Raw genomic sequence first — 12,585 nt, 5'->3', positions numbered from 1 at the left:
AGCACTAAACCAAGTCTCAGTGTTCAAAAGTAAACATATTAAAGTCTCCCCTGCAGAAACTCCTGCTGTGAAACAAATTGAAAATCAAATACAGCACTGTTTTCTGTAATAAGAAATAATTGAACTCTTTTCAGAGTTGCACTGAACTCGTTAATAGCCACTGTGTAAAGAAAGTGCTAATTTCCCCAGCTTGGGGTATGTGTGTGTATGTGTAGTTATTTCCAAATCAAAAATGCAGTAATACAATATCATGTACCAAAGAGGCCACTTACATGTGCACTGAATCTGCCTTTGTTTATCTTTCTGCAGGCCATGTGGTTGATGTTGCAAACGGATGAGCCTGAGGACTTTGTCATAGCCACTGGGGAGGTCCACAGCGTCCGTGAATTTGTGGAAAAGTCATTTAAGCACATTGGGAAAACCATTGTGTAAGTATAAGGAGGAGAGAGTAGCCACAGGTTGAACATTTCCAGCCTCTCATATTTACTGGGACAAAACAGAGTATTTTTTGTCTACATAATTCTTTTCCACCCCCACTTTCTACTTGTAACATATGAGACAAGCGTGAATGCATGGATGACTGCCACAGCAGATATGCCTAGTGTTGCCCCCTAGATCATAAGACAAAAAGATAGATGGATTAATCTAAATTTTTTTATCAAAGTCTTCATTCTTTGTTCTCCCTGCCTTGGGGTAGGGAAGCCCCTCCAAAGATGTTAGTACCAGGGTGCTGATCACCACCTTCCTGCAAGAGGGGAGTTTCTGCCCAATTCCCTGTTCTGTGTCCCAGATCCCCACAGTCCTGCTCCCACCCTCTGCCATCTGAAGAAGTGGTGACACGTACCAGCCCTGTTCTTTCCAGGTGACAGCCCATCAGTCACACTGCATGGCTCATGTAGCAAACCGCTCCACATTCCTATCAGCTCTTCTCCTACTAAGCCGTAGAAATGTTGAGCAGTGGGTGCAGAATGTTTACAATGCATATTCCACATAGTTTGATTGAAAATACAAAATTCCTTCCCAAGGCCGTATAATAAAACCAGGATGGCTTGGTGAGCGCTTTCTGTAATTTATATTTTTATTGTTTATTATTTTTTCAATTTCCCTCCTTCTGTATCTTCTCTGGGCCCCATGCATCAACATACCAATCTCAGCTGGAAAAGGGAGAGGAAAGCCACAGGCTCTTCCATGACGCTAGCGCCAGGGCTGTTCCTCAGGCCATCAAAGTCACTTGTGCAGCTGGTGAACTTTTGACAGGGCCAATAAGTTTTACTTGGGAACAAAAACTTGACAAATTCAATAAATATGCAGAAGTGCACAGATATATACAATATTATTTGAACAGCCAGTGGGTGGCTGGGGAGGTAATAACATTTTCTCCTCAATGAGTTTTTAGTCTGGTTTCAATTTTTGGCATCAACTTCCAGAAAAAAAAATTCTGATGAGGGAGAGAGAGACCATATAAATAGTATTTCTAACCCAAAAGCTCAGTTTGGGGAATAAGTTCCTCTCAATGTTTTTCACATTTCTTGATTGCAAGATGTCCCAGTAATCATACATTGTCCCATATACCTTTAGAGTACTCAGGTTTGAAAGTCTAAAGGGGAAACAGTAGGAGCTCTAATAATTGCTTTGTCTTTCTTAATTTTTCTTATCTTTTTATAGTTTAGTTTCTTGTGTTTATAAGCTAATTCTACATAGTAAGAAGAGATAGGAAAATCCTGCAGATTCAATTGCTCCATATGAGTAAGAATTCTACTGATTTGGAGAACTACCATGTCCCTGTCTAATATTATTTGTCAAAGCAACAATGAATGTTTGGTGAACAACTCTTTCAATTTTTTAATTTTGATTGCCTACAATTAGAGTCTGATATGTAAAGGTCAGTACCTAGCTGAATGTCTTTATTTGCAGATGTTCCCCACATCACTGTTTCTTTTGATGTCACTAAATTTATCCTTTAGTTTTAAACTGAACTCCCTGCTTTGGTGTTGCTCTAAGAAGTCTCAGCATTTCCCAAGAGTGACAAATCTGCATGCGTTTTTCAGAAAGCAAATTAAGTCCTCAAGAAAACCTAAAGAAAATAACAAGGCCAGAAATAAAAGTGAAAGTACTTCTATTAATAGCTTCTGCTACAGAGGGGATATTAAAGGATTACTTCAGATTTAGTTGTTCCTAACACTCAAAATTTTGTGTCCTATTTGTTTAAATTTTTTTGCTCACATATGGCTCCATATGGTAGACTGTGTATCATTCATGTTGATGTTTAATGCAGTCAGTATTTCAACTGAATCAGTCACAATCTGATCTCTGAAAAAAACTTTACAGTATAACTCCAAATGTGAAGTAGAGCAGGTATGTTGTGTGTACAAAGGCACAATCGCCTTTTTTATTACTAATCAATAGCAGCAATTTGCAAAAATTGTGTAAGAACTCACATGACACTTACTGACATGGATTTTTAGGAACATAAATTGCTTTAGAAATTCAGGCTTGGTTTTCTATTCCCCTTGGCTCTTCTAAGTTTTTCTTTCCTGTGAATAAATTTTTAATTCCAAAGCCATTTACAGGTGATATATAAATAACTATACATATGGGGACTGAGGTGACATTTTAAGTGCTAGTGATAATTTTGTTGCTGATCATTTTGACAGTGGTGTAACTCTGAACATTTTGCATGCAGCCTGCTCAGATAAACCTTTCCCCCTGCTCCCAAGGCGAGAATAACATTACAACACACCCACTACTCATCCTGTAGCCATTGCTCGTCTTTCAAATTGCACTAAATGTAAAATATTCCTCAGGATTTGGGAAGTTTTGTTAAGAACCTCCATGTTTTTCCAGGTGTCAGCCTGACCCATGCTTTTGCAGCACACACACATGGTCCTTGGCCATCTGTCTGGTAACCTCTGTCTGGCCACCTTTCTTTGAAAGCCCCAATGAATTTCTACTCCCACCTCCTCCAGTTCAAATATATCTCCTTCAGGGAGTAACCTGGCAGAAAAATCCTCCCTTTTAGCATTGTGAGACCCCACTGGTGAGTCCCATTGATCTGTTACTTTTCAGTTTATGAGGTACCTAAGAACGAATGCACCAGAGTGCAACAGCTAAACAAGTTCCCACAAGGATGGCTCCCTTCTTCCTATTACTGTTCCTCAAAGTTTGCTTGAGTTATCTGAGGTTTCTAGGGTTTTTTTACAGGATTGCAATTATTCTGAAATTTTTCAACATCAAAAACTTACCTGAGAGATTTCCAGCAGTCTTTTCCACTGCTACAAGCAATGGCACAGCTGCCCAGTACTGCTGTACAACCCAACTCTCAAAATTGATGAAATGATGGAGTAAATGTCCAGGATAGATGTCATGGCAAACAAAAGTTGGCAGAGCTCAAACCACATCTGAGAAAACTGGGCACATGTGCAGGGGCTCTTAACTACCCCTACTTTGTGCTTTGTCAAAGTTGCAAATGTAAAATCTTAGCTGTCACATCATGATACTGCAGTAGAGAACAGGAAAAAAAGAGATCCTGGCTGCCTCATCAACCAACTAAAAATATTTCTTTTATTTTTTTAGATATTTTGTCTTCCTAACAATTCACATTAACTTGTACAGCTGAAAATCCAGGACAGCCTAAAAAGTCTTTCCAAGAACATAACATAATATTCTGTCCTAGCCAGTCATTAGCACATGTCAGGACTATGTCTTCTAGCCAAAACAAGAGAGAGAGAAACTTTACTACATTTTTGTAACTAATGAAATGTACAGCTGCAATGAGACTGATTCTGTCTCTGAAATGGACTGCAAAGTGTTCATGGAAGTTTATCTACCTGGGGTGGATGTTTTCCTCTTACTTTTCTTTTTCAAGGGAGAAATTTCAAATTATATTTATATAGTCCTCTGAATCATTCAAATTCAGTCCTTTGTACTAACAGGAAAGCCTCAGAGCTACAAATATTTTTCCCCTGTAAGGATTACATTTTTTTTTCTTTTACTTTCCCTTCTGCCCATTACTAATTAAGTGCTACTTGGGGGAAACACTTCCCGCCTATAATTTGAACTTCAGCAGGGTAAACGAAACAGGCAAACGCTTGTCTTGACTAATTTTCTGCCATTAATCTTATTAAATTAGAACAGGATTGTGAAGATAGCCTGAAACCACTACAGCACTCAGAGTTCTTTGCAGACTGCTACAAAGGCTCCTGTCTGCAAATGTGGAAACTAAAAAAAAAACAGTAAAGGAAAAAAAAAAGAAAACCTGTTCAAGCTACAGAAAGATTTATTGTGGTTTTTATTAACATAAAAATGCGTGCACATTTGTTACAGAAATATTCATTGCTTCCAGGATCAGAATTAATTCAGAAAAAAACAAATATTTTACTCTAGTCATTTGGTTCCACATACAAATTTTATCTTGACTAACATACTAGTTGGTCTTATAAAAGATCAGCCTAAAAAGGGGAAGTTTGCAGATAAGCTATAAGGTCTTCTGAGGTGAACTCCTGTGGCCTCTTCAGTGACAGTGAGGGTTGAACTGAGGGAGGAGAGTTTTTCTGGTTTGTTACTTGGGGGTTTTTTGTTTGTTTGTTTTTTTCTTTTTATCTTAAAATGGAAGGCTGGGTTACAGAAACACATGAGATTTGAAGGATTGCTGTAAGAATGGAAAGCATGTGGGACATGGAGGAGGAGCCATCAGCAGTCATCAGCAAAACAGCTGCTATTTCCAGATCTGGCTTTTGCCCACCAAAAATTGCTGGCTGGCCAGTGCTGTGTGTTATATTTAAATCAGAAAATAAAATGAAAAGCTTTCAGATGAAGAGGAAGGGAACAGAATCTCATGCAGCAACTGGAGGCATTTTGAAGAGAGGTAGTGGAAAGGAACCCAGCCATATCAGGGAAGAATGTTGGCCTGGGTGAACCTTCACAAAAAAAGAGTCCTCATTTAGCACTTCACCAGCTTTGTCATCATTCTCAAAAAAGAGTATATATTTCAGGGGGCATTTAACCCACCTCAACTGGAGAATAATGAGGGCTGACCATGCCCTCATTACTTTCTCATCGATACAAGGCTTTATCTGCAAGCAGAAGCAATAACTGTTTCAGAACTGAAATTAAGGGTTGAAGACTATAAGAGTCTAATTATCTGACTACATAAGAGATATGAGGGTTTCTCCAGTAGAAAGACTAGGTAAGAATGAAATATGGTGTTTCATGGGAAATTCCGTATATCTCACCCTGAAATTAAAATTTTTGTCACAAATGCAATTTGGAAAAATACCTGATGTCAGGTCAGTTGGACTCCTTTTTTTTTTCCCTAACCTCCACTTAAAGACAGAATAACTTAAGTAAGAATTTTTTAAGCCATTCTAAAGAAAGAAGAAAAATCCATTCTTAAAATGTAAAAGCTTCTCTTTTAGATAATATTAATATAATTTTGTGACTAATGGAACTTACTTGAAACCAAAATTTTACTTTCCATAATGCTTTAATTTTCGCAGAAGCGTTAATATTCTTTGAGAAAACATTTTCTTCCCAACACCAACTTTCACAAATTGGAGTAAAGAGACAGAGCTTCAAAAGGTTTCCAATGAACTGGAAAGAATTAAAAAAAAAAAAAAAAAGAAACAAAAACTAGGAAGTCTAGCATGTATTTTTTTGTTGTCTTGTAATATAGAGAGTAGCAATTATTATGCAATATACTATTGGACTAGTTAAAAAAAAAAAACAACTACCTGATTCATCAGAGCTTTTGAAAAAAAAATTATACATTCCTTTATGATAGCATGCTTTTGATTTAAGCACAAGGTCGTGGTTAAGCAATCCCAGTATCTATGATTATTTTGATGTTTCAGAGCTGCTGGCAAGGTTGGTGGTTGAGTTGGTGGCAAAGGAACATATGAAGAGTCATATTTAAAGTTTCCCAACAAAAGACTACCCTCAAAAAGATATTAATAGCCTGTTATATGGTGTCAATTTTGCTATTTATAATGTGCCAGGACAGAATGAAGTGCTTTGGCTTAATTTTGTGTGTAGCAGAAATCAGGCCACAGATCCGAGAAACCTACACAAACGGTATATCATATTAGCTGTGGAGGAAAAGCAAAATCTTCATACAATTTTATTTTTATTTAATTTACTGTTCAGTTTCAAATGTTAAAATATTTTCTATTGGCATTTATTTCATAAATGTGATCCTTCATAAAGGTGATCATGATAGTTTTATTTTTCATAAAGAAGCTGAGCAGCTGTAGCCTTTAGTGGTTTGGAATATTTTTAAATGCTATGGATTTTGTTTCTATGTAAAGATCAAGCAAATGCATATACTTGTTCAGTTTACCTCTGCTTCTGTGCCAATTTTCATTTTTATTTGATTTCTTCACCACCGCAAAAATATATGTACTTTGACTTGTTTCCTCCTCAGTTACAGCCAGACCATTTGGTCCATTTGCAGTGCTATTCCCACCCCTTCTCAATTATCCTGGCTCCCCTGTTTCCTTTCCTGCCCACCTCACGCCCTACCAGGTGGATACCCCAGCTTTTCATCCTCATAAATTCTTCTATACCTCTGGGAGTTTTCATTGCTTGAAGCTTGGTCTCTCACTGAATAGTTATAGGAAACGAAAAATAATTGGAACCTCCAAAATTAAAAAAGCCAATGAAGCATTCATCAACACTGATAGTAAGTATTGTAAAAATAGCAATATATTAATGATAATAGATATGAAATTAGCCATAAATTAAATGCAATCCATCCCACTGTAAATCCAGAGTTTAAAAGCTCTTGGTGTGAAGAACTTTTCAAGCAAGTAAACCTGCTCGTGCATTTGAATCTTAGTTTTATGGGAAATTGTGAGGTCACTGATGGCAGTGGAAAATCAAAGCATTATGGAAGTTTTAGTTTCAGTAAGTTCCATTAGTGTCAGCTTGACATAAATTATATTAATAATATCTAAAAGAGAGGCTTTTACATTTTCAGAACAGAATTTTTTTCTTTCTTTCTTTCAGAATAGGTTAAAAAAATTTAAGTTATCCTGTCTTTAGGTGGAGGAAATAAACAAAACAGTCCAACTGACCTGACATCAGGTATTTTTTTTTCCAAATTGCATTTGTGACAAATATTTTGATTTCAGGGGTGAGATATATGGAATTTCCCATGAAACACCATGGCTGACCACTGACCATCACCCCGAGCAATCCCAAAGCACCCACCTCCATCAGCGAGGCACTCGACATGCAAGTGTAGATGCAAAGGGCACCAAACCTGCTTTGTCAGGAGCAGTTCCATGGTCTCACCCATCCTTCTCCAGGTGCAGGACACGCTGGCACATGGTGGGGCCACCAGGTGTGACAGGAAGCCCCTCCCTTGGTGCAGTGGGAGGGTGAAGCCAGGCAGTGCGGGGCAGGCAGCGGCCTCACTGCAGACGCTCCAGGAGCAGCGTTCTGTGCAAATCCTGCACCAGGCCACAGGTGCTCTGGGCTTGGCACCAGCTGGGCTTGGGGGAATCCACTCCCCGTCCTTCATAAATCTAGCCCAGTCCTGAAGAACCAAACTTCCTCCAGCCAGGGATCCATTGTGTTTTCCCCAGTTTACACAAGGCTGTTTTGGTGCCTGTGTGGGCATCTGCTCTGCGGAGCAGCAAGCTGGGTAGTCTTTGTGGCTGGAGCTAACAGAAACCAGAGCACAACGTGAAGATTCCCTGTACCCCTCTCCACCATGCTCATGCTTCAGGATAATTTGGCATGACATTTTCCAGTTAACAATTCTGACTGCAATTTGACTATAAATTAAGGATGGTTTCAGTGTGGTTTTTTTTCTCTTGCCTTGTGGTTTGAGGGAGAGGGGAGGGGGAGTTGGTTGGCAAAATGGATGTCTTGGTCCTGGTGTCAGGCTGGCCCCTACACAGTCCCTTTTATCAGCTGTATGATGATCCCAGCTGAGAGCATCGAGGTGCCAGGAGTAATTAGAAGCGCAGCTATCAAATGTTACTTTGTTCACAAGGAGAAGCACTTCTCTCTTTTTTTTTTTTCCTCCTTGTGAACTTTTCACATTACTGAGCTGAACAAAACGGGTGGAGATTTCTCCTCAAGCTATTTCTATTGTTATATAACTTTGATAGCGACATTAAGTGAGTCTTTGCTGGCTGGCTGAGCCTTCTGGAGCCTTTTGGGTGTTAAATGGGGTTCTCTGCTCAGTGACCTCCAACAAGAGCTGACGTCTCCTGATCTAAGAGCTTCCTGTTGTTTTACTGGTGACGGTTGGTTTTCTATTAAGCTCATTTGAGTCCTGCACATTTTTACCCTCTGCCCTTTAAAGGGAGGGACTAATGTTAGTTTTGGCTTCTGAATGAAAACTTCACAGTTCAGGCTCACAACAGAGCAACTGCAAAAAGAAAAAAAAAAGAGAGAAGGAAGAAAATTTAAATTATAAATCGTCTTTGGCATCATGGCATGCCCCATTAACAGCTGACTTCACTGTCACTATTATCTGTAGGACATTATTTCAATGTCAAATGTTCCCAGTATCAAGCATCCTACAGGCTTTGCTAGTCATTCAGTCATGAGCTGTGCTTAAAAATTTGTGAGATTTAAGAACTTGCAATAATGCATATTTGGTATTTCCTTCTGCCTTTCAGTGTTTAAACCTTCATGGGTACACAGAGGTCACATTTTCAGACTTTTCTCCTTAGCCCTCAGGGCTAGAAACTCCAAAATGAAGGCTGAGATTGTCAAAGAATTAAATTCTTCTAGGAGCTTGAGGGGGCAGGGGGGCAAGGAGAAATCATATCAGTGACAAAATCCCAAGAGCTAGGAGAAAAATTAGTAAGTGGGATGCTAGGGGTGCTTTTATTTCCTTGCTGGTGACTGAGGCTAAATAGCCTAAATCACAGTGCTGATTTAATTTATACATATTTTACTTTAACATTAAAAAAGCTAGAGAATTTCATCATCACATTCTTAAGCCAAGCTGCTTCAGAGCCCCATGGTACATATATATGCTTAAAAGCAAAACGCAAAGAGAGGATAGAATTTCAATCATAACTCTGGGTTTTGTGCATTCAGTGGATGATGTTTGATGCACTGATGTACATTCCTACACATGTCATGTGGAGCATTTATTTGGAGTGGGAGCATTGTCCCCAGGCTTCCAGGCTGCAGCCTGACCTCCCCAAAGGCAGAGCTGTTCACCCACCAAGCCATTCCTCTTCTGCTGCTCCTGAAACCAGGACAGTCCCCAGGAAAATACTTCACAACGCAACCAGATCACATGAATTACTGCAAATTGCAGGCTCTTCAACACATATGAAACTAATTTGGACTGAGGGAGCTGGCTTTCAGCTCACAGGTAGCCAGTAGAGATTACAATACATGTATGTGGACTACCATGTCAAGGTAGGACCGAAAACTCAAGAACTGTTTTTGTTTTGTTTTTTCTAGTTAAGCACAAATTAAATTATGCAGCTTAATGCTATTCAAACAGAGCTTCACGTCTATAAAATTAACAGATTAAAGAGTTCCTGAAGGTATTGGCCAAAATACAAGAATTAAAAGTATTTTAAGAAAACAGCTTTGAACGAATCCACAAATGAAAAACCTCAGTGTCATATTTATTTACAGATACATGAGACATTCTGAAATCAGGGCATTTTATTTTCCCTTAGCATTATGTGTTTAATTTGGAAGTCCTGCATTTTAGACCTTCCACTGAATCAAAAACCAAAACAGACTTCAAAAGCCATTGTTACTCAATTCAAGTCTAAACTCTCCCTTTGTTCCTTTAGCTAATGAGTTTATACTGTCCTGCAGGGAGAATTGACACCAGCCTCAAGTAAATGAAAGCAGGCCAAATGTTGGTAAGATCAGAGCACTAAAGTAATTATGGGTTGATTAAATGTTTATCTTCTTTACAGGTGGGAAGGGAAGAATGAGAATGAAGTGGGACGATGCAAAGAGACTGGCAAGATTCATGTGACAGTCAATCACAAGTACTACAGGCCAACTGAAGTGGTAAGAAAATGCCCTCTCTTAGCTTTGCAAATGAATAATCCAATCACTCAGCCAATAAATTGCTGCATTTGGCCAGCAGTCTGTGAAAACGGGTTAATTGCACTCCTGCTGCCAGCTTTTAGAGCTCTAAATTAGCCTGCTTGCTGGCCCCTCACTGCCAGCTCCCTGGGAAGAAACGAGGAGCAGGCGGGAGGAGGGGGTGGCCCTCTGACAGGGACACTGCTTCTCTTTGGTCACCCTCCCGAGTGGGAGAGACAGTGCTGAGGGGCTAAAACATCATATGGGAAACAAAACAAAGCATAAACCAGCTCCTTGGGAATGGGAATATGGGCATCTCTTCTCCAGCTGCAAGCAGGGAAAGCAGAAGGAGGGCACGGATGGGTTTGGTTATGAAGTTCCACCCTCCGTGTTTTCACGGTAGTGTTTCAGCTCCAGCCACTGAGTGTCCTCTGTCCAGCTTACATCTGGCTGGGTAACTGTGGGTGCTGCAAAATCCTGGTTTAGATGTGCTTGTATGCTTTGGAGGGTCCCATTCAGCAAACGCCCATTTGCAGAACATATCTTTACTCCTAGGAATGTCTCAGTGAAATCCGCTAAGCCAGCACATGCTGCTGGCTGGACCAAATCCCTACCCCCTGTGCTCAAATCACCTCGTGAGGATTCTGGGAGAGGGGAAAAACCCAGCAGTATTTCCAGGTCAGGCAGGATGGTGGCAATGCACAGAGATGGTACAGTTTGAAATCTGGTTTCAGGACACAGGGAACAATAGCCCCAATTGTGCTATTTGGGAGTGGGTGTACCCAGGAGAGGATTTCTCCTCTCCTGGGGAAAGTGACACGAGCCCCACTGGCTGCTGACACAGCATCATCTGTCAGTGTGCCCATTCAGAAGAGCTGTGAGATTCAAGCACCGGGGTGACAAGAGCACCTTTGTGTTGTTGACACAGATTGCAGGGTGCGAGTAGGGGGCTGCTGCTTGGAAGTGGGCATGGGTTCTAAAACTGAAATTCAGAGGCGAATAGAGACTTTCATGTTTGTTAAAAAGGGCTGGACCTGTGTATCAGAATCAAATGCTAGGAAGTCATTAAGAGCTGTCTGTCATTCTGTGCTGTGGTAAGGTGTCAGGGTGATAAGGAGGACAGAGACAAAAGGACTTGCGAAACAGGAAAAGGACACTTGACCCAACAAGTCTGTGCTTTGTGAGACCCACTTTCCTGCTTTGTCATACCTCTTACTAGCAAGTACATATTCACTCCTCAAAATTCATGATTAGTATGCAGCTCTTTGGAAGGCCTCTTCATGTGCTCAGATGTTTTCTGCTGAAATAGTGCTGCCGGTGGTCTTCTTCCTCTCTGTCCCTATTGGTGTCCCTCTGGGAACACAGTTTCTGGATTTTAAATTCAGCTCATTATAATTACTGTTTTGGAAAGGTGCATAAGCACACATCCCTCAGGAATACTCAACATTTCTAGTGGCTCCATACATGAGAATAGGGAGGAATTCAAATACAGAGTGGAATGTGGGCTTGGAATAGGGCTGTGTATAGCCACAGATGTCTGATGCTTATCTGAAATTACCTGGTTTCTCATAGCACAGCTTCCCTTGAATGAGGGCCCCATCTCTGTCTTCCAGTACCCTCATCTTGCCTTGCTTTTGACAAAGTCCCAACTTGGTTCCTATCTGTTCTTCCTTCCTGTTCTGTGGAACCCAGGAAGGCTGTGAAGCTGCTCAGGTGTGATCAAGGTAGAAGCACAAAGTGAAGTGCCTTTGTCCTAAAGAGCATGCAGAGGAACTCTGAGGGAACTCTTCTATGAAGAGATGTGATATCCTTTTTCTGCCATCAGTTTCATTTTTAGATCATCTCAGGATGGATAACCAGAATCGTTTTCTCCTTTTTGTTTTTAATTCTAATTTGATTTCCATTCCTTGTCAAAGGCAAGCAAACTACTGTTTGTTTCATTCAGGGAATCGCATCTGTGCAATTCAAAATACTAGAACAAAACCCAATCCATCACAAGAAAGCAAGGAAGAGCAATGAAATAACTACAATATACTGACAGCATGTGTCCCCTGCTGCCACTTGCACCAATACTGCCAAAGGCAAGAAAGCCTCAGGTTGACATTTTGGGAGGAGGCTTAGCCAGTTCAGTTAACAGCAATTCTGCTGTTGAATCACAGATTACACAGAAAATCTGATGCTCAGATTCTCATGTCTTATTTGGAAACATTTCTGTCTGTCTGTCTCTCTAAAATTTAACATGGTATTCTGGAAATTGAAAATAAACATAATTTAATCTTGTGTACAGTCAGTTCTGACAGTGCCAATACATTCATTTGAAAACACATTTGTTTTCCTCAGTTAGTGATCCCTGGGGTCAAGGCCTCCCATTGAAAAGCTTAGCTGTACTGAAGAAGAAACCTTGAAATGTGAGACAGTCTTCTGGTCAAACTAAGTAGACCCTTTGAATGTCTTGGCTCTAAATCTCTTCACTCTGCTTTGACTGCTGTGGGGCCCCTTGATATTTACTGGCCTTGGGAATTGCTCCTGCTAATGCTTCTAATGCCTGTCTCTCTCCTTCCTTCC

The 12,585-nt window shown here is 40.3% G+C and overlaps 1 protein-coding gene across 1 annotated transcript in view; it reads left to right on the top strand.

Annotated features, from left to right (window-relative positions):
* The window catches only part of GMDS (GDP-mannose 4,6-dehydratase), a 408,288-nt gene that overhangs the window by 324,662 nt on the left and 71,041 nt on the right, over positions 1-12,585 (top strand). Inside the window, exons 8-9 of the mRNA XM_005481685.4 lie at positions 310-428; positions 9,906-10,002. Coding sequence (XP_005481742.1) covers positions 310-428; positions 9,906-10,002 — 216 coding nt within the window. The remainder of the gene's footprint in view (positions 1-309; positions 429-9,905; positions 10,003-12,585) is intronic.

This window comes from Zonotrichia albicollis, chromosome 1 (genome assembly GCF_047830755.1).
Source record: "Zonotrichia albicollis isolate bZonAlb1 chromosome 1, bZonAlb1.hap1, whole genome shotgun sequence".
NCBI classification, from domain to species: Eukaryota; Metazoa; Chordata; class Aves; order Passeriformes; family Passerellidae; genus Zonotrichia; species Zonotrichia albicollis.
Note: the sequence above shows the minus strand (reverse complement) of the source record. Positions and strands in the feature narration are given on the sequence as shown.